General features: G+C 43.8%; 1 protein-coding gene across 3 annotated transcripts in view; it reads left to right on the top strand.

Annotated features, from left to right (window-relative positions):
- The first annotated feature begins 1,498 nt into the window (after positions 1-1,498).
- The window catches only part of LOC107386539 (cell adhesion molecule DSCAML1), a 66,238-nt gene continuing 45,388 nt past the window's right edge, over positions 1,499-22,348 (top strand). For 2 of the 3 annotated variants that reach the window (XM_015961001.3, XM_015961000.3), the window contains exons 1-3: positions 1,504-1,889; positions 15,225-15,545; positions 17,402-17,548. In XM_015961001.3, coding sequence (XP_015816487.1) covers positions 1,634-1,889; positions 15,225-15,545; positions 17,402-17,548 — 724 coding nt within the window. In that variant the 5' untranslated portion in view covers positions 1,504-1,633. Of the gene's footprint in view, positions 1,890-15,224; positions 15,546-17,401; positions 17,549-22,348 lie in introns of all 3 variants that reach the window. The other variant, XM_070555315.1, reaches the window with a different exon arrangement.

Below are 22,348 nucleotides of genomic sequence, written 5' to 3'. Positions count from 1 at the left end.
GCGTCACAAATCAGTACTCTTTGAATTGGCTTACTTTTTATGTTCCCCCACATCATTAGCCACAAGCGTGATCAATCTTTTGTTTTGTTCAAGTGGTGACACCTGTGCTCACCATTATGCAGCACAGGTGCATCACAATGAAATAGTGTTGGCAAGTGGTGTCTAAACAGGTGAAAATGCTTGTGATGTTGCCAAAAGAGTGATTGATTCAATCAGTGGGTTCAAGCAACTTCACATTTGGTTCAGACAACAGGGTTTAGTGTTTTAGCTATTTTAAAAAAAAATTTGTAGGGAGGTGGGTTTGGCCTCTTTTAAAATGTAATCTGTGTCATCCTTTTCCGTGTGTATCTTAGTTCAGTGTCATTATGGGTTTAAATCATAAAACCTGAGTCAAACATTTTAAAGCTACACTTACAGCTCAGATTTTGCATGCCAGAATTTTAAGTATTAAACAACAAGTGGCTGAAAATAATTTGGTGAATTAAACTCCAAATTATCTCAACGAAGCATGTGATTGATTCTATATTTGGGGATATAACTAGTGAACGTCTTTTCCATGTGTGTCCAGCAGATGTCAGTAGTGACTCACAAAAGACTCAACACTGAACTGCAGGTCTGAGCAGGTCGCAGAGGCAGCTGCGGGTGATGGGGAGAAAAGTTTCCAGATGTGACAACTCTGTTTTGTGAACTTCTTTCAAGTTTTACTTGAAACATTTCGATGAGTATTAATACTTGGGTTATTTTCTGCTGTTCTTTAATGCTGACAGGATGTTGAAACGTTAAATTCCCACAGAACTCTTGAGATTATATTTAAATCAAACTTTTGAAACAATTTTATCAGTAGAGTGGTTCATGTAACCGGAAACTCGTTTGATCCAATTCAAATGATTCACTTTTGGATCATAAAGGAGAAAAAAATGTTAAAACAGATTTTTACTCCGTCGTGTTTTTTTCCTCAGTCGCATTTTGACGCAAAATTCATTGGAATGCATTAATATTTTTGCTTTCGATTGCCTCGTGTTGTAATTTGGTTAAAGGCCGGTTGTGGTGTTTTGGGGTCTGAGAGGCTGCTGCAGATGCAACTGGGAGGTTTCTGCATGCAACTTGCTTCCCTTCGTTTGTTCTATGGTGGAGCTGTGATCCCCATCAGCCAACATCCCAAGTCAAACACGAGTCCAGTAAGTTTGTTTACTGGTTTAGAGCTGCCTTTAGTGGTTTGGATCTACCTGCCGTGTGAACTTGTCATGCCGCACACCCCGCCACTCTCTTTCTGCAGTGCATTTCTGTGCGCAATTGTCGCTGCCTGCTTTAAGACAAAGAGAATTTGTTGCATCCGTCTCCAGCTTTGAGGCGTCTCTCAGAGGCCAAACTCATACAAAAAAGAGCGCGCCGACACGCATCAGAGTCCAGATCTTACAGACCGACTATCTACATCCATATTGCGCAAAGAAACGTGGTCTTCAGGGCGCACAGGTGGGTGCGCTCTCGGTGCCAACAGCTCGGTGTGCGCAGCGCATCCGCTGCAGTTTTGGACACCAGAACGCAGCGCTGCAGCTGAAACTAAACGCTCTCAGATATCACCCGATTTATTCGTTTGTTATTTCGTTTTTTAAGGGGGTAAAGATGGATTTGTATGCCCGGTAGTCTCGTGGAGAGAGGAGGGGACATGGGCGGGGCCGAGGCGCCTCTCGTCTCCCCTCCACGCCTAGCGGGGCAGCAGGGCTGGAAAGACCTCCCGGGAGCACAGTCGCCAGTCCAACACGGAGACCCTCCTGGCCAAAAAAAGGCGCCTCTCAGTCACCAGGATTGCCAAAAATTCCTGAAAAATATACCTGCTATTTATGGCATGTGGCTTGTAACTTTACTCCTGCTGTACTCTCTCCAAGAAGGTAAGAAACCCTAAAAAAAGGTTTATTGAAATATTTTATAATCCTAGTTATACTTAACATTTTCCTTTAATTGGAATTAAATTGGCTGTAATTGTGAATGATTGTACTCTCACTGCTGAAGCCTACATAACTGGCGCTCATGTCTGACTGAAAATATAAATGAAGGAATTGTTAAAATGATTTTTAACAAACAACGTTTGAAAGTGCAGCGGGTGAGGTTTGCTGTGCAGGTGAAGGGGCAGGAGGTGTCTATATTTACTGGGATGGTTGGGGGGTTTGTGCAGCGCACCTTGACGCCTCAGATGGAGCTGATGGAGCACGGATTGTTTTCGCATTACCAACTCCAGTTATGAATATGTAAAATGGCTGAATGGGGGAGACTGAGGCGCGAACGCACGCAGAATGAGGCGCAATTTAAATCCTAGTGATTTTAATGAAAAAATACCTCATTCTGGATGTTTACTCAGAATGCTGCACTCAAAGTTCTGAGGCGGGTGTTTGTGATTTATTTAAAATATCTCCATGCTTCCATCATGTAGCCATGGCTAATTGCTGCTTTAGGAACAGGCGCTCATCACCACAGAGACGCTCCTAATTGTTGGATGATTTTCCTTCTTCTTCTTCTTTTATATAAACCCTTCTCTGTAGTGACAAATAGTTGCAATTTGATGGCAAATTAAAGGCCCCTTTCTCCCAGAATGCTCTTATTACACTAATAGGTCTACACCCACATAAAGGCCGTAATTAGACTATTCAGATTTGTCCTTATCTAATTCTTTTCCTTTTTTTGGGGAAATTGCCTTTAACATTTAGCTGCAAATGAAAAAAAAAGAAAAAAGAAAAAGCGGTCCATTTGTTTAAATTAATTCATTTGTCTTTGTTGCGCCGAAAGCATCAAATCCCTGACCCTGCTGCAAAGAAGTTGATCTTCTGCTTTTACAGTGTATTATAATAATCCCGGAATAAATCTGCGTCGAAAATAACAGAAATGCCACACTCCACATGGGAGTGTTTACAGGCCTGCGTGCTCTGGATCTTCTGATTTCATGATTTTGTTCTAATTATCACAACCATTAAATCATGAATTATGTAGGCCTACTGGGTTAAATGCACGTCTTAAGTAAATTTAGAGGGACGTGTGGCCATTTCATGCCGTTGCGTCTCAAATCAATTGATCACATTTTAGTTTTAATTAATAGGCTACTGATCACCTTATGCATTCGCACGTTTTCCTGCTTATTGATTTCTAGCTTTGATTCCAGCTGAACGGATGTGATTTCAGCGCCTCGCGGAATCTTATTAAAATAGGCAAATTTATTTCAGCAAATGAGAAACTCCAGGGGCGTCGGGTGCAGATTAGAGACTTGCCCGGTCATGTTCCTCGCTAATAGCGCACCTGGAGCCCGCCGACGTGTTCGTGCGCGTGCCAGACCGGCGCGGGCGCGTGGAGGAAGGCAGGCCATGGGGACGTCCCTGGGGGGTCGGACTGGTTTCAGTGGGACCTGGACCGGAAGTTATCGAGTTCATTGATTCTTTAGACTTAAAAACATCTGGGCCTAAAAAAAACACCCTGAGAGTATTTAGACATTTTAAATGAAAGCATCACTGAAAATGATCGAAATGTATTTTATTTATTTCATTATAATTATGAATTAATTTATAGTAAGTATCAGATTGATTTTAATGATTTAAAAACCTGTTTTAACATTTTCATTTTAATCAAAGTAAAATTTAATGAATGAGACAAAAAATCGAAGCGTTTCTTGCTGAAAATTTTATTGGATGTGTTAAATCAGAGGTGGAAAAAGGCAGGGGGGTTCTCCCCCTGTTCTCACCCCCCACCCCCCTACCACTCTCTCTCTCTCTCACACACACACACACACACACACACACACACACACACACACACACACACACACACACACACACACACACACACACACATACACATACATACACACACACACACACACACACACACACACACACACACACACACACACACACACACACACTTGCTAGCATTCAAGAATGAGCCCCCCCACTTCCCTTTGCCTCCATTGCTGCACAATTAAAGCCGCAGTCTGAGCAATATGCAGCACTCAGTGACAACGCTGCATGGTCCACAGGGGTGCCAATCATTCCTCTGGCAGGATCCAGGCCTACTTCTTGTGTTTTCTTCTGTCTTTTATTATTTTCACACCAGCTCAAACCTGGCATTACTTAATTGTATACTCAAGGATGTAAAAACACCAGTCTGGTAAAAGGGTTGCAGGGAAAATTCAGAGCTTTCTCAGCTGATTTGACTCAGATTTGGTCTCTGCAGGGGCTTATGTTCAGGGGCTGTTAAACATTTGTGAGAATTTTCCTTTTAAAATTCTAAAAGACAAAAAGAAGAGACATACGGAAGAAAAATCAAGAGCTTAATGGTGGATAAAAAAAAAATGTTATTTTTAACCCCCACATTTCAGTTTGCATCACAAAGAAAAAGAGGGAAATGAAAGAAATTTCTTAGCCACAAAGAGTCATCAGATTTTTGTACTTTCTGCCTCACCAGCTGGCATCCCTACTTCTCAGTTTGACCACTAAACTGAAACAAATCCCAACGATGTCCCATTTTTAGGAACAACCAGCAAAGGACAGGGAAACAATAAACAAACAAATAAAACCCTAAATGAATGTGCAAAATTTCTCTGGCAAGAACTCTGTGTAACAACACAGCGTTGCTAAATCAAGCCGGACCTCCTCTGAATGCTATTGGATGCCGGAGCTGCACATATTCAGAAGGAGGGAGTGTTCGGCAAATGTCAACTCTCTGAAGCAAGTCGTTGTTTTGGTTGGATCTCCCTCTATCTCCATCTCTCCCTCCCTCCCTCCATCGCTTCCTCTCGCAGTAACTCCCCTCCCTCTCTTTCCCTCATCACTAGGCAGAATTAAAGGTTGGGGGAGGGGCAGTTTATGCAGACTGTGCTGGGACTTGTGATCCACAGATTTGATATTCACATTAAGAGAGAAACTGGCTGCTTTGATGGGGGGGAGCAGGTCCCGGGGGACTGCTGAAGTAGCACACTTTTTTTTACTGACACAGCACAGTCCAGGGGGTGGGGTTGGGGAACAGATTGTTGGGGACGGGGTGTACTGATATAGGCAGTGGGTGGGGGGGTGGGGGGGTGGACGCAATACCCTCATCTGATTAGATGTAACCTGAACAACCTTCCCTCTTTACTTCCCAGCAGTCACCCACTTACTCCACCCCCCTGGGGATTATCTATAAGCTTACATCTATCTTTACCCCCCCCCCCCCCCCATATCTCACCAATATTCAATTCACACCCCTTCCTGCTGCGCACCTCCTCCCAGTGACTCCTGCGCTGCCGCTTTATGTTTCAGTCCCTTGTGCCATCAATTCAAAAACACAACTTTCTGTCCCCAAAAACACCTGACGGATGAGTGACGGCGAGAAGATGAGTCGAGAACAGAGTCAAAGCCAAACTACAGTCACGCTGGAAATGAAGCCGTTTCAAAAATAGCAAGAGGCAACGGAGAGGAGGGAGAAGTCTTTGGCAGATAACATGGCTGATGTGCCAGACTGACACTTTGAATCCTACTTTCTGACCTTTGTCAGTTCAGGAAGTAAATATAAAAGGCTGTGAGAATGGTTCCAGTGTAAGATAAAAAAGGTGAGAGAGGAGGAGGGCAGCTTGTCTGCAGTTGTGCACGGGGGAGCGTGCAGAAGTATGAGAATGTGTGAAGCATTTGGGGGGTTTGAGTTTGTTTACTCACCTCAACACAATACAGCTGTGAACGTCAAGTGTGTGCGTGTGTGAGAGCCTGCTTGTGCACATTCCCATTCTGGAGAGGCGTAGCTCAACTGCATTATGCATGATGAAACCTTGCATAGGTTATGACTTCTTTCTCTCTGGCATACATATTCATGCACAGCTCCCTGGCAGGGTGTGTAAAATAGTGCCTGTGACTCTGACAGCCTCAGCTCCAACAGTGCCATCAGCACCTCCAACACCTTCCAGTAAGGGCTGCTTTTCTCTCTGGAGCTGTGTCTGAACGAGGCTGATGAAGCCTCCTGGGTGCAGGTGAGCTGCAGTAGCAGAGGCTGCAAAAAACAAACAAAAAAACCTCAGAGCACTGTCAATACAGCTATCAGGGAATCAGCTGTCCACATGCTGATCAGGTGTGATTCCCACAGACTTCAACATCAACAGCGGAAAGCAACATGATAGATAACCTCATTGAAATGTGTAAGTCATACAGTTATTAACTTTTTAGACCAAGTGTTAAATCTGAGAAGAAAAAAGAAAACAGTAAGATAGTACATATTATTAGTATTATTACAGCCCACCTGATGGCCAAACATTTAATAATGAACAACATACTTTGCATTTATGCAGAGAAATTTCTTTATTTAGATCCTGCAGCTTAATTTTCTAAGTGATTAATAACAACAACATGTGGATTTTACAACTTATGTTTGAATATAAACCAAGATGTTGCTGTCTTTGACAAACAAACGACAACTTGAGCTCAGATTAATAAAACTTTGCTCTAATAATTTGTGGCCAGCAGCTCAGAATCAGCCTCAAATTGACCATATGGACATGGTTTAGATGTGAAATCAGAATAGAATGCAGCTGGTCATTATGAGTCTCCAGAAGTCCGGTTGCACCACAGGAGAAAATACAGGAGCACAGAGAAAAAAAAAGTGCAACACTGCAGAGAGCGGTGTTGGCGGAGTTCTACGTCAACTTGATTCAGCACAAAGTCAGTGCGCTGAAACTTTCTCCAGGTCCTTCAGTAGGGGCCAAACTTTCAAACATTCATTGCATGGTGTCTCAACCCCATCCAGAGAAAAGGTTTTCATGTCTGCAGACTGCAGTGCAGCACATCAACCCAGATCATGGCATTCATTCTGTAATTTCTCATTTAAAGTAAGTCAGAGTTATTGTGCTGACGATTGTGACACTAACTTGTGTTATAATTACTAACATTTGCCTATAATGAGTCATAGATGTCTACTTCTGTAGTTTATGATTAGGGCTTCAACAGGAGAAACACAAATATGTGAAACCAGCAGCATTTCTTTCATCACTGGTGTATTGTACATTTGTTTTCTTACCATATGAGCACACACACTGGTGGGCACAGGTGGTCAGTAATGTTTGATCTGCTGGGTTTAAATAGAGTGGAAACTCTGCTGGTCCGGCACAAATCTAACAGTCATCCTGTTTAACTTTGGGCAGCACCTGCTTGGGCTGTAATGCAGATCTGTTTTTGGATTTCTGCATTTAAAAGGAGCTTTTTGAAAGGAGCAAACAATAATATTAAATGTTATTGCAGTTGAATCTCTTAAGAAATCATGGGAACAAAATTAGCTCAACATGATTTTTGACAACGGACACAAACAGGTTATGTTTTGTGACACTAATGGGGCAATGAGAGCCTCGTGTTTGTAAAAGCTTTCTCCAAATGATTTGCAGAAGAGGGGCAGTTTGTCAAATATTTGATTTCCAACACAGATGTTCTGAGGCTATATGAACAGAGGTTGTAACTCAGTTTAAAACTGTACTTGCTATGGAAAAGTTTAGAAGAAGTAATGGAAATTTGATGATGACTCCATTTGAAGAGTGTAGAAAAATAAACAAGTGTAGCACTAAACAAGAGTCAGATTTAAACACATGTTGTGTTTTATTGATATGATTTTGAGTTGTTGCTGTAGTTTAAACTCCCTGATGAACATTTTCATATTGGTATAAATATCACAAATACCTGTTTGTTTCCACATTAGTGACACAAGTGTGCAAAGTCACGTGTTACTGAGACTATGAAGTATTTTTTCCCATCATTGGACTTTTTTGCCTGCCTTAAATAAAAACCTGCTGATCACACATGATCTCTGTGAAGATTCTGCTAACTGTCTGCAGCTCCTTCACATCAGGACTTGTGTGTTTAAATTTTAACAGTGATCCAATAATGGGACAGTTAATTTACATGTTGCAGGTGTAAACTAAAGTATGTTTCTGGGGAAAGACAATAACAAACCATATGTGTTCGGGATTTCTCTTTGAGAAAGAAACAATTAGATCAATGTGAATTTCTGCAGCTACAAAAACATACTTTATTAATCCCAGAAGGAAATAATAAATGTACATTTATCTAAAAAGTCACTATCTGCTTCTGTCTGTGGACAGGAGGGACTTCCTGCTGCATTGCTGCATTCTGTGTTACAGCAGATCTGAAGAAGCCTCTGGCTGAAGACACCCTGTCTTTTGAGAGAATGATTAGGGTGGTCCATCATGTTCTTCATATGATGAAGCATCCCTCTTTGGTTCCAAAGCAGTCCCCAGAACCAGGCCTCTTCATCAGCTTTTTACCATAACTGGCTTTCATGCTGCTACCATAACAGATGATGGAGATTGTGCTCTCTTCAACAGACTTCGGGCCGCACTGCTCAATTTTTGGCCATAACATGTCATTGTGAACATATCTTTAATCACCTGCTACAACAAGATTTGCGTTGGGTCCTTGGACTGGCAGGATCCCACTCCCATTGTGGGGTTTTAAGAGGATCCATGACTGAGCTATCATGATTCATCAGTTTTCATGTTGTTCCGCTTGATCGCTTGTGATGTTTCTCATTTTGACTTTAACTTGCTTTTGTGTACTCCTTAGTAAATCCTTGTCACTTTCTGTGAAGGCTCAATTTTCTTGTTAGGCTGTTCTTTTAGGCCCAAACATATCGCAAGGGTCTGCTGGTAATGTCCGGCAGAGTCTCCTGTCAGAAGGAGCTTCAATTCCCACCTCAGACAGAACTTCCAAAATGTCCCGGGGGAGGCGCGGGACATTGAGTCTGAATGGACCCCGTTCCGTGCCTCCATTGTTGAGGCGGCTAACTGGAGCTGTGGTCGCAGGATCGTCTGTGCCTGCTATGGTGGCAACCCCCGAACCCGCTGGTGGACACCGGCGGTTAGGGATGCTGTCAAGCTGAAGAAAGAGTCCTATCAGGTATTTTTGGTTTGTGGGACTTCAGAAGCAGCTCACGGGTACTGGTAGTCCAAGCGGAACGCGGCTCGGTTGGTTGCCGAGGCAAAAACCCGGGGAATGGGAGGAGTTCGGTGAGACCATAGAGCAAGACTTCGGTACAGCTTCGAGGAGATTCTGGTTCACTGTCCGGCGCCTCAGGGGGGGAAAGCAGTGCGCTACCAACACTATCTATAGTGGGGACAGTGTGCTCCTGACCTCTACTCAGGACGTTGTGGATCAGTGGGCAGAAAACTTCGAAGACCTCCTCAATCCCGACGACATGTCTTCCAGTGAGGAAGCAGAGTCTGGGGACTTTGGGTTGGCCTCTCAAATCTCTGGTGCTGAGGTCACTGAGGTGGTTAAAAAGCTCCTCTGTGGCAAGGCTCCAGGGGTGGATGAGATCTGCTCAGAGTTCCTTAAGGCTCTGGATGTTGTGGGGCTGTGTTGGCTAACACGGCTCTGCAATATTGCGTGGGCTTCGGGGGCAGTCCCACTGGACTGGCAGACCAGGGTGGTGGTCCCCTTATTTAAAAAGGGGGACTGCAGGGTGTGTTCCAACTACAAGGGAGATCACACTCCTGAGCCTTCCTGGTAAGGTCTATTCAGGGGTCCTGGAGAGGAGGGTCCATCGGATTGTTGAACCTCAGATTCAGGAGGAGCAATGTGGTTTTTGTCCTGGCCGTGGAACACTGGACCAGCTCTATAACCTTAGGGGGATCCTGGAGGGTGCATGGGAATTTGCCCAACCAGTCTACATGTGTTTTGTGGATTTGGAGAAGGCGTTTGACCACGTCTCTCGGGGGACCCTGTGGGGGGTACTCCGGGAATATGGGGTACCAGGCTCTCTGATATGGGCTGTTAGGTCCCTGTATGTCCAGTGTCAGAGCTTGGTCCGCATTGCCGGCAGTAAGTCGGGCTCGTTCCCAGTGAGAGTTGGATTCCGCCAAGGCTGCCCTTTGTCATCGATTCTGTTCATAACCTTTATGGACAGGATTTCTAGGTGCAGCCAAGGTGTGGAGGGCATCCGTTTTGGTGGCCTGAGGATCAGGTCTCTGCCTACTGCAGATTATATGGTCCTGTTGGCTTCATCAGAACGTGATCTTCAGCTTTCGCTGGAGTGGTTCGCAGCAGAGTGTGAAGCAGCTGGGATGAGAATCAGCTCCTCTAAATCTGAGACCATGGTCTTGATTTGGAAAAGGGTGGAATGCCTTCTCCGGGTCAGGGATGAGGTCCTGCCCCAAGTGGAGGAGTTTAAGTATCTCGGGGTCTTGTTCATGAGTGAGGGAAAACTGGAGAGTGAGATCGATAGGCGGATTGGTGCTGCATCTGCAGTGATGCAGGCATTGTACCGGTCTGTCGTGGTGAAGAGAGAGCTGAGTAAGAAGGTGAAGCTCTCGATTTACCGGTCGATCTATGTTCCTACCCTCACCTATGGTCATGAGCTTTGGGTAGTGACCGAAAGAACGAGATCGCGGATACAAGCGGCCAGAATGAGTTTTCTCTGAAGAGTGGCTGGGCTCTCACTTAGAGACAGGGTGAGAAGCTCAGTCATCCTGAAGGGGCTCGGAGTAGACTCTCCTCGAAGTAGAGAATGAATAAACGCCCTATCAGATCAAAAATAAAATTTCATTCCGATTGAGAGAGGAGGTTTTCTCCGACCATCATTCCGATTGACGTCCATGTACACACCCATTCGGATTAATGTCCACTGCGCATGTGTGCTACTCAGTGTGATGTATTTCCACCTTTGCAGATGCTCAGGACAAGTCGAAAACACGGCGGGAGGTAAACAGAAGGGGTCTGTTGCCGAGCAGTAGCATTACGTACCACTGAGCCTGTAGCTTGGTTAAAGCGATCAGTAAGAACAAAATCAAACAGGTAAAAATGCTAAGTGCACAAGTCAACAGACAAAGCTAGAGAATAAGAAAATAAAATGTGAGGGAAAAGACGTGCGGACAAGATGGCGTTTGTTGACTACTTATTTTAGGGCAAAGACAACTCTGCGCATGCTAAACCTATTTAACCTGACTGAATGCTTGGTGCATATAAACTCACGGCATGATCGGATCTTTTCAGTTAGCATCCATGTAAACGGAGATTTGGGATTTTCGATCAACCAAGATTTCAATCAAATAGGGGAAATTTGGCGCATGTAAATGTAGCTATTGGTGAACTCCTTTGGTAGATTATATGGATGAAAACTTACAGCTAGAAGTTTAAGATGTGTGTTGCAACAACATTTGGCGCTATCATGTCCTGGATTACAGCAACTGTCGTTGACGACCACTGCCTTGCTTTTACCGTCCCTCTTCTTTAACCTCCCTACAGAACCCCCTCTTCAGCGCGTCTGAGTGTTTTTGTTAACATGCGTGTTGAAACTATCTTATAACAATGTTATAAAGTAGTAAAGTAGTGTACAATCAAGAGCCTTTGGCTTCCCCTTGACTGAATTAGCCATAAAACACTCATAGTATCTGTGTGGGTGGACAGCTAATCAGAGCGGTTTCCTCACTGGCAGCTACAAGAAATACACATTCATGAATATTTAAACTCAAGACATTTAAAAGATTGAAACATGTTAAACTTAACATGTTTGACTTTTTAAACAAAGTGTTTTGTTACTCAGTGATAAACTCCTCACACCTTAATTCAGACACATAACAGTAAAGAGCCATTAGATTTAGTACATTAAGTGAGAACAAAGTCACTAATAGATTATTGATGTTACAATAACAAGCGCAGTGTGGCTGATTAAAACAAATCAGAGGTGGATAGAAAGGGCTTTTGAGCTGAACTGTTTCAGATTACCTTCTGGATGAGCATCTGACTTTGCCGTGTAACAAGGGGCATTTCAGCCATCAGGATGTATTGATCACTTTTTTTTTTATCCTAAAAACATCAAGGTCCATCCACCAGCAGTTTTTGTGCTTAACATTGGAACATCCTTCTCTGGACTCTGAATTGTTTTACATCACTTTACTCTGTAGAAATTAATTTTTTTGTCATTTAAACACATTTTTAAGTGATTGTTGTTTTGGCACCAAGTATGATTAGCTTTTTGTAAATGCTCCTTCTATAACAATTCTGTCCAGATTCAGTTTTTAGACATTTTTTTTCCATAATCTGTAAACTGTGATGTTTTCCTTGCCTTGCTCTCAAATGTTTGACCTCCTTTTCATTTGGAAAAACTTGTGACTTTTGACTTCTAATAATGTAGTTTGGTGTTTGCCATAACCTTTATGGAAGCCATTTTAACAGCACTTAGTGAAAACATTCAGAGTTTGAATTTAGTCACAGAAACCCCTCCATGGTGTTTTAGATGAATAAAACCCTAACCCTGATTTCTGTCTCATCATCATAAAGTTTTTTTAATTTGCTTTGGAGACTGATCCTGTGAAAGGTCTTCACGATATAAATAAATGACATATTTCTCTATTTTATAGTTTTTCTCTTCTGTCATGTGGGATTGTTGTTTTCCAGACCAGATCCACCCCTGAAATTCACACAGGCTCCTCACAGAGCTACTTGCTGAGTGTTTGTGTGTGTGTGTGTGTGTGTGTGTGTGTGTGTGTGTGTGTGTGTGTGTGTGTGTGTGTGTGTGTGTGTGTGTGTTTTGACATGCTTTGAGTAGTAGGAGTTTGCTCTGATCCACTTCCCGCACCATCAGTCCCAGCGCTCTGCAGCCCCCCAGTGCCCATGCCCCCGGGCCGTATAATCTACTGTATGAGAGGTTCTTCTGCTGCCCACTACCCCCTCCCCCCAAGTTGACAGGGTGACCCCTCACTCTTCTACTTTAGTGCTGTCCCCCCAATGGGAGATTATAGATATTGCAATCTTTAATATGGGCTTTATGCTCAGGGCCCATTATCAGTAATCTGCAGAGGGGAGGGAGTCTGACCTGGATTTTGCAGCACACCACTGGACTGCCAGACACATTTTATATACCATCTGTAACATGTTGCCTCAATTTATCACTCTCTGACCAGAGGCGCTTCTTTTAAAGGAAGCTAAAGTTATTGACCAACGCCATAGGATGGAGACGATAGCATTGCCTTTTTCTTCATATTTGTAAACTTACTCAGAACCACCGTACTGACTCTGTTTTTATAAATGATATTGGACTTTTATTGTCACTGTTGCTTTGATGGACTGATGACATCATCTTTAAAAAGACACGGTGAGATCCTCCTGCAATCCAACTCAACACCCCACACCACGGCTGAACCAGTGACAATCGGCAGAGCTGCCAGAGTCCAACCCTCAACATGAAATAGGTTCAACTCATAGCTACATGTACTGACTAGATTGATGAAGGACTAAGTGAGCCTTAATAAAGGGCAGTTCATCCCGTACAACCAGAGCCTCACCACCACCACCACCTCACGCCCTCTGGGGACAGTTGTGCTTTCTCCAGACCCACAAAACACATGCAGATTGGTTCAACAAACTATCATGCCTCCTTAAGGGTAAAGACCAAGTCAGTTTCACTAAGACAAAAACGTTATTGCTCATTGTCAATCCAACATTCAACTACTAACCAGATCATCATCTGGAGTAGCTTGAGGTTCACCTTTTGGAGGAGTGAAATCCCTCCAAAAACACATCACGCTATCAGGTCCCCTTTCTTTAAAATGGGAACCACTAACCCACTGCTACTCCACATGCGTTGGCCGCGTTGACAACACAATGTTGCAGGTGCATGTCAGCCAAGACAATCCTACAACATTCATAGCCTTGAGATACCCAGGACAGATCTCGTCAACCCCTTCCCCCGCACAGATGTTTGACAACCTCAATGACATCGACCCCACAAAAGTGAGATTTCATGTCCTGATTCCCTGTGTTAATGTCTAGGGATCATACCGCTCACGCTTCTGCCTTGGTCTGCATGCTGATACACCATGCACTGGACCCTTTATGCTCCTCCTGCAGGTGCTGGGTCCACACTTAAACAAGCTCATGTGAGCCGTTCATGCTGGGCAAGAACAGACGGCCACAGGAGATTCAGTCCGGCATGTTTGTAAAGTAAATTAAAGTAATCTGTACTTCTGATTCAGTTCAATAGTTGCTCTTGACACCCCCCCCCCCCTCCCCCGAACTAACCGATTCATGTATGAGTTGAGAGAAAAATAGTCAACAGTAAAATTTTTAGGGTTTTTTTTACACGAGAAGGTGATGAATCTAACATCATTTTATTTTGAAAGGCCAGTTGCTAGTTTAGTTTTTCAACCATGACCACTTCTGTTGTTCAAAGAACAAAACATAAAATAATATTTGCCTGCAAAGTTTGTCAAATCTAACAAACATTTCTAATGATTTTTGCCATCTTCATCTTTCTTTCACTTCATAAATAACTTTATTAAACATGCAGCAAATACAAAACATATATTTTTATAAACGGTGCCAAAAAATATATACTTATGACAATCAAATCAAATATAGACCAAGGTGATGTCTTACAGGTGTTGCTGCACTGAATGAATGTATTTGAACATTTGGTAAATGAGTGAGTGTTACGACATACAGTAATTTAAAATCTGCATCCACATCTGTCTTCCTGGGGTGTGACATCCCCCACCCTCACCTTCTCTTTTAATCCCTCACGCAATGACCTCACATTTGGTTAAACCCCGAATTTTTCCTTTTTCCACTCTCCTTCCTCTAGAGGTGTGTGTGTGTGTGTGTGTGTGTGTGTGTGTGTGTGTGTGTGTGTGTGTGTGTGTGTGTGTGTGTGTGTGTGTGTGTGTGTGTGTGTGTGTGTGTTTAATCTGTGTGCCTATGAATAACATCCCTGTGTGTGACTGTTTATTGCAGCGTGTGTGTGTGTGTGTGTGTGTGTGTGTGTGTGTGTGTTAAATATGTAAGGAGATTAAATAGACTTAAATCTCTGCGTCTGGCATAGAAATTCCAATCATATAACCTATGAGCATGCCCCCCCCCCTCCCTGTGTCTGTTTGTTTTTGAGTATGTGTGCACACACTCTGTATGAACATAACAGGCTCCGCCCACCTCCACCACTCCATCCACCCCCATCCTTTCCACCTAAACCATCACAGGCTTTAGCCCAAATCCCAGGTTTTTTTCTGTCACATGACTGATGTTTGCAGCTGGACATTTGACATACATTTGTTATAAATATTTTATGACACATCTGAAGGACATCCCCATCGTTTTTAATGTGTATCCATTACTGTCACAGATCATTGATGCTAAGTTTGACTCGTACAGGTGCTCGTTGTTTGCTTTGGGGTTCTGCCTTTTCCGTTTGGGTGTTTACATTCTGCCTGTTTTCTTCTGCAGTACACAGTGAGGATGTGGGCTCTACCAGGCTGTACTTTGTGAATGCTTCCCTGCAGAGAGTAACCTACTCCAGCTCCGTGGGGGTGTCCCTACCCTGTCCTGCAGGGGGCACCCCCAGTGCCATTCTGCGCTGGTACCTGGCCACCGGCGATGACATCTACGATGTGCCCCACATCCGCCATGTGCATACCAATGGCACCCTCCAGCTGTACCCCTTTTCCCCCTCTGCCTACAACAGCTACATCCACGACAACGACTACTTTTGCACCGCCGAGAACCAGGCCGGCAAGATCCGCAGCCCCAACATCCGCATCAAAGCTGGTGAGTTAGTGAAAGTTAGAAAACAGGAGTCAGTGAAATGAAAGTTCACACACGACATAGTGGGACGCATTACACAGAGCAGTGATTGTGATTGACAGCTGCAAAAAGGCTCAACCTACATTGAGTCACCTGCCCTAAAATGGTCCCTGACCTGAACACAGATTGACCTAGAACACAGTCTACAGATAGAACATCTGCATGACAGACCACATCAGGCCTCTGCTTTCACTCACATCCGCCAGACAGGGCCAGTAACTAAACACGAGTAGTACTCTGACATCACCCCTTCAGCTCCAGCATCGAACTCCCAAAAATACAAAACAGAAAACTTCTTGTTGATTCAAGAAAGATCACAAAGTGTTAAGACAGCAGGTCTCACGACTCAGCCATAATCTTGAAATGTAACCAAAGAGGCTTTTCTCTGATTTTTGCAGAAGGGTACAAATGCAGTTCCCCACCTCTAAATCAGAAGCTCACTCATTCTAAAAGTGGAAGATCTGCTTTAAAAAATACGGTTGGATTTATGTTTTAGATGCAAAGAGAATAAAATCCTGTTTTGAGTTGACCATTTAAATTGAAGATCAATACATAAACACCATCAAACGCTGCAGACGATCCAATTTTAGGATGTTTTGACCAGATTTTGCCTCTGTTGCTATCACGTTCTCCTCTCTTTCCTCCCCCTTCTCTCTGCTCCCTCCTTCCTCTCAGACCGTCCTCTAAATTTAGCCACAACACACTTCTTTAATCATCTCTCATTAACAACCTTAATTGGTGCTTTTCATTGATTAGCCAACGTGAGGCAACTTTAATAAGCGAGACCTCATCTAAAGTAAAACTAAAGTACATCTGGGGGGTTTGGGCTCCTCCAGCTCTTTAGAGTTTAACTGAAACGAGGGTCCCCGCCTTCTTTATGCTTCCTGCTGTTCATTCAGGCTATTTGGCTCCTCCCATTCCCTCCTGCCATCAACATCTGTTTTCATATTCTGCCTCCCAACACTGACCTGAACTAATACTTATATTTGTTCTAATATTAATATGAGTGCCATGTTGGGGATTTGAGCCAGGGCCCTAAGAGCATGAGACACGGCAGCCAGTTGCTGCCTTCATTCCCGCATGACCAGAAAAGCCCGGCCTAGGGAGCCAAGGGATTAGCAGGAACGCACATCCACACCAGGCCCTGCTAGCTTCAGTGAACGGGTCACGCTCAGACAGAATGCGGATGTTTTGTTATGACGCGGCGGTGATGGTGTTGCACTTCCCCTCCCAATGAACACTCACTGACAAGAACCGCATTCAAATGAGCCCAGCCGCCTTCGGCAGCAACATCTAAATTCACATCAGAGATGGCTCGTTATGTCAAGAAAAAACCCCAACAGATCTGCTTTGTTGAGTCCGTCCGTTTTAAACGAGATGTAAATTTCCGTGTGTGTTTCTCCCTTTGCAACACGGATGTATGTGTGTCATTTTCGTGTCTGTTACCAGGCAAAGGGATTCCAAACCAGTCTCTTAGCAACCTTCAGATACGTCCTAGCTTTCATGTGATTTTACTAATGAGCTCCTGCTCATTCAACAGAGTAAAATATTGCATGAACCAGCGTAAAGTAAAGCGCTATGTGTTGTGTCCTGATCAAGTTTTGTGCTAAAAGCTGTGTTCCTTGATGAAACAGTGTCAGGACATGGCGTCCATATTGTTTTTTTTTTTTGTTTGTTTGTTTTACTGGTGCCCTGTGCCATGCACGGTGAATGTAGAGGCAGGCCGAGATGATTTTATGACAGCATACTTCTATGTTTAGTCTATTCTTGCGTGAAATGCTACAATAAAGAGTTTTTGATGTTGTGTGTGCTTGTTGTAGTTTTCAGGGAGCCCTACGCTGTGCGGGTGGCGGACCAGCGCTCGATGCGGGGCAACGTAGCAGTGTTCAAGTGCCTCATCCCTGCTGTCGTTCAGGAGTATGTCAGCGTTGTGTCCTGGGAGAGAGACACCGTTTCCATTGTTCCAGGTAGGAAATCAAATTAATGAGCCAGTTTGATTGCTTTGAAAGTGCCAGATTTAGAAATGTCTATATTTTACACCTTAGTGGTAATTTTGTGTGAGGAGGGTTTGATGCACAGCTGTGCTTGACCAAACTCCTAACGTGTGTCTTGTGCCTGCTTACTGTTCTGGATCACTGATCCGGTCGCCCTCCTCCTTCTCCCCTGTCCTCTTTCCCTCCCCTCCATCCTCCTCCTGGTTTCTTTTGACGTTTCCCCATCTCTGTCTCGCCTTTCACTGCTTTTCTCATCACATTCAATTTTCCCAAGCTCATGTCAAGTCCTGCATGTAATTGTGCTTGACACTAAAGAAAACGAAAGGCAGACTCCCTTTCCAAGTCACTTGACTGTTCCACAGTTTCTGCTCATTGGATCTATTTCGGTCCACTCCCTGCTTGTCTTCCCACCATGTCCTTGAAGAACAGGGCCACAATTAGAGACACGGGATGTCAATAGGACCGTGCCCTCACATTCATCTTCATTAACCTCATTTGTGTGTGAGAATGTCTGAGGATAGGACAGAGAAAGAGAAATGTTCACCTCGGTCTTTATGTCTGCTGTCTAGCCTTTGATATTGTTATGTTTGGGGTCGGCTCAGGATTATTTTACGCATTTACAACCTTTGGGAAAACAGAGCAGGGGGGAGAGGGAAAAGAGAAGCAAAGAGGCTAGTAGGGCAAGAACAGCCTCAGGTTCTGAAGCAGATGGTGTTTTATTTTATTTGTATGCAGAAAAACAGATAGCATAATGCACACATGCTTTACATACACCAAAACCGGATTAGGCGTTTATTTATTACCAGATCTTTGGGTTAAACATTTATTTGTTTTCATATCATTTGACTTTTTTGCAGAACCAAACAACAACAACCAAATTGAAGCCGATTCTGATGCTAAAATGTTGCTATTAGCTATTGCACATTTTATTACACTGTATGTAAACATGTGCGCAATTGTAGTGAACAAAACAATTTTGTTTAAGTCTAAAAATGTGGGAATTTGTATAGCGCATTCTAGGGTTCTCCAACCCCCTAAGGCGCTTCACAACACATTCATTTATACATCCACACACACACACATTAACACACTGGTGGTGGTGATGAGCTACAATGTAGCGGCAGCTGCTGGGGCTGGGGAGCACAGACGCCACCGGTCCCTCCGACCACCGTCAGGAAGCAGGAAGGTGGAAGTGTCTTGCCCAAGGACACGACGATTGCGACAGACTGAGCGGGACTCGATCTCACAAACGTACCGGTTATGAGATTGGCGCTTAACTCCTCTGCCACCGCCTCTGCCTCCCTATTTTGACTTGAAATCATTATTAATATTATTAAATCACATTTCATCATGCCTGGTTTTTCTTAAAGTTGCTTTGCGAATCTACAGAACAAGCTAGGTTTGGAACGCAAACACGGTCTGTGAACACTCACCCCTCTGCTTGGGTATCTTCCCTGACCTGAGATGCTTCTACCAGAACTGGAAGCTCACATTTCAAGAGGAAACGAGATAGTGCTAAACACCAGTCGTTGTGACATCTCATGGTGCATTTTTTTTCTTTGGGATTCTGGTAGTTCATCCTAAAGTAGAAGTGGTAGCAGCCGGCTGTTTCTCCTTCTCTGATAGTATTGAGCAGAGAACCTTGCACACCAGTGATGTTCTGCTGCTAAACACACAAGTGTGTAATGAGTGGAGGATCCAGGGAAGTGCGGTGGTTCTGTGAGACTGACAACCGGATGGTCCAATAGTTGGTTTTGGACTGAAAGGTTATTGGCGGAGGTTTTCAGACAAATACAAGAAAACCCCTTTATTCATTTTTTATTATCTCCACAATATATTTATGGCTATGTTAGGATGTTAAGAAGCATATAAAAATGTTTTAATTTGATTTCCAAATTTCCCATTGTAGCGTTAATCAACAAAAATGGACCGTAAACAATAAACGTTTTCACAAATTTTGAAACCTCTTTTACAAAACCCTTTTCTACTCACAAATGTTGTTTTTGTAGATGCAGTTGATTGATTTTGTATTTGTTTTCCACTAGAATCAGTTCTGATCTGTGACCGTCGTGCTGTTTTACCTTTTACTTGATTGTCTCGTGTTTTCACAGTGACAGAGCAACTTCTCAGAATTCACATATAGACCATCTTTGAATTAGTCGTTTCTCGTTGTTTGCGTTGCTTTCTTTTTGTATGGGGTGTGTTTGTGCTTGCTGTCATGAGGTTGCTGTGTGTAATTAGGGGTATATAGGTCAGTTGATGAGCAGTGAGTGTGAGAATCAGATGCTGAACATGATGAGCTGCTCACTGAGCTCAGCGTTTGTTTCGCTACGACATGCACTCAGAGATGTTTGCTTCAACCTTGTCAGTCAACTAACAGTGACCTCATCATTCTCACAGCCAATCAGCAGAATGCATGAGACAGCTCATGATCTGATGCACAGACCATCACACGAATATGCAGAGAAAAAATAAATGATGAAACATTTAGAAACTCTCACACTCCTCTTACTGATGCTCTCTGGTCATTGAGGGTCAATCTGGCTAGATCTAATGACGATGTGAAAATTAAAATAGATTTTTGTGACTGGAAGCTCTCTGCGTGCCCGGGAGTGGCTGATTGCCTGTCTTGTCTGTCACCATCTCCTGAGCTCTTCTTTTAAATCACAGCAGGAGGTATCGCCGTTGATCCGGATTCAGTGAAGCCGCTGCGTAGAGGTCACAGCATGTTTCTGCACAAAGTCGAGACACACTTTCATTAACTTTAGAAACTGTTTTGTCACACCACCAGCCAGCAAAACGGTGCAAGAGTTCACTTTAAAAGGATATTTCTGAGAAAGAAGATCACTTAAAATGTTCTAATTCATTAAATAAGAAAGAGACAGAAAAGAGAGAAGAATCCCGTTAGATGATTGCAGTTTAACACTTTAACATGCATGTGCGTCCGTTCAATAAATACTTGGTGTTTAATTTAGCTTTTGAGCTAAATCTATTGTGCCATCAATGAACTCGGTGAAGAATCCCACTGAAATTCTGCTCTCTTCATAGAAATTTTGAGAGAAAGCGACAGGACGGTTCTGTTTCCTGTGAATTAAAAAATGCAAATGTGCTTCTGTTTTACTCCGTACGAGCACTTTTCCACCGCGGAGTCACTACACGCAGACAGCGATCATCAGCACAATCATATTCTGGTTGGAAGGTGGAGTTGATAACTTAATACAATGCAGCTGTGCCCTTTGAACCCAACAGGTTCCTTTTTGTCAAACGCACATGTTCCCCATCTGGTGCATTGTGTGTTTGTGCGAATGTACGTCCCCTCGCCTGTCCCACTTTCACGTCCAGCCAGGACAGCGGGGCGGGTTTAAGAGGGGAGGGGTGCAAGCAGACTGACCTATTTCCCTCCCTCTCCCCTGTCCCATACTGTACCATCCCTGTCGTTGGGCCTTGTGTGTGTGTGCGTGTGTGTGCGTGTGCGTGTGTGTGTGTGTGTGTGTGTGTGTGCGTGTGTGTGTGTGTGTGTGTGTGTGTGTGTGTGTGTGTGTGTGTGTGTGTCTGACCCTCACAAGGCTGCTAGCCTGAGCCATGATCTGAAAGACGAGGGCTTGAGGACAGAAATAAAAACAACTCGGAGAGTTTTCAGGCAGCATATCGAACCAGCAGAAAGCTAATGAGAGGCTCTGAAGAATAAAAAGCGGACCAGCAGATGGCTGCAGCCACATGGTGGCCCACAGAACCATGCCCCAGTGCCCTGTCTCACACACCTGCCACACGTTTGCTCTCACTTATGCAGTTTTTACAAAGTAATTTGATGCTCATGAAAAAGAAAAAGTGAGGGTAAAAGGACCCTGCTGCTGCAGCTGTGTTGGTATGTTGATGGAAACTTTGATCCCAGAGTGAGTCACCAGGTGGCGAGGTCACTTACAGGCTACATTACAGATCGATCCTCTGCCCCTCGGGTCCTTGCTGGATGTTGGGACGCTCAATAGACATGACAGCACACAGCCTAAATCCACATATCCATCCAAACCGCCGGGCAGCAACACTGCTCATCACCTAGTGGGACTGATGACCTGCACATTTTCTGTTAAAGGTAAAAATTGCAGGTTAAAAGAAAATTCAGGTGTATCATTGTTTTGTGATACTCTATTTATAGTCCCACATACTACAGACTCAACAGAATTTAACCTAACTTTTTGGGGAACTTTCCTTTTAATAAAGATCAAAATGAGTGTTTTTGTTTGTGACACATAAACTCTGAGCCCCCTCCAGGTTCCTCTGGAGGTCTGTGTTAAAACTAGATTGAATTGTCTGCATAAAAGAGACTTTAAGCATGCTTTATATGAATCATACTTGTTGCTATTTGAGAGGCCTTTAATAATAGGAATGAGTAATTAAAAGGGGACAGTCATGAAGCTCTTCGCAGGTGTTTGGTGAGCGAGCTGACAGGCAGACCTCATGGAGAGCAGCAGTGTGTGAGGACACGGTGTCTGTTGGTTCAGGAAATCTGTGCCTGTGCACTCGGAGCAGGAATACATTAATAGATACACTCCCTGGAACATGGCGGACTCTTGTAAACAGCGGTCTGACACACACGCATCCACTAAGTACAAGGGCACAAACCACAAACACACACACACTCCTGAAACGTAACACAATAAAGCCATTTTCAGATTTTGCAGAAAGCTGCATGAGCACTGAGAACTCATTAAACATTAACTCAGGATACATTAAGGCTGCGGCGGGCCTGCTGTGAGACGGCTGTCCTCCAGTTGT

This window comes from Nothobranchius furzeri, chromosome 10 (assembly GCF_043380555.1).
Source record: "Nothobranchius furzeri strain GRZ-AD chromosome 10, NfurGRZ-RIMD1, whole genome shotgun sequence".
NCBI classification, from domain to species: Eukaryota; Metazoa; Chordata; class Actinopteri; order Cyprinodontiformes; family Nothobranchiidae; genus Nothobranchius; species Nothobranchius furzeri.
Note: the sequence above shows the minus strand (reverse complement) of the source record. Positions and strands in the feature narration are given on the sequence as shown.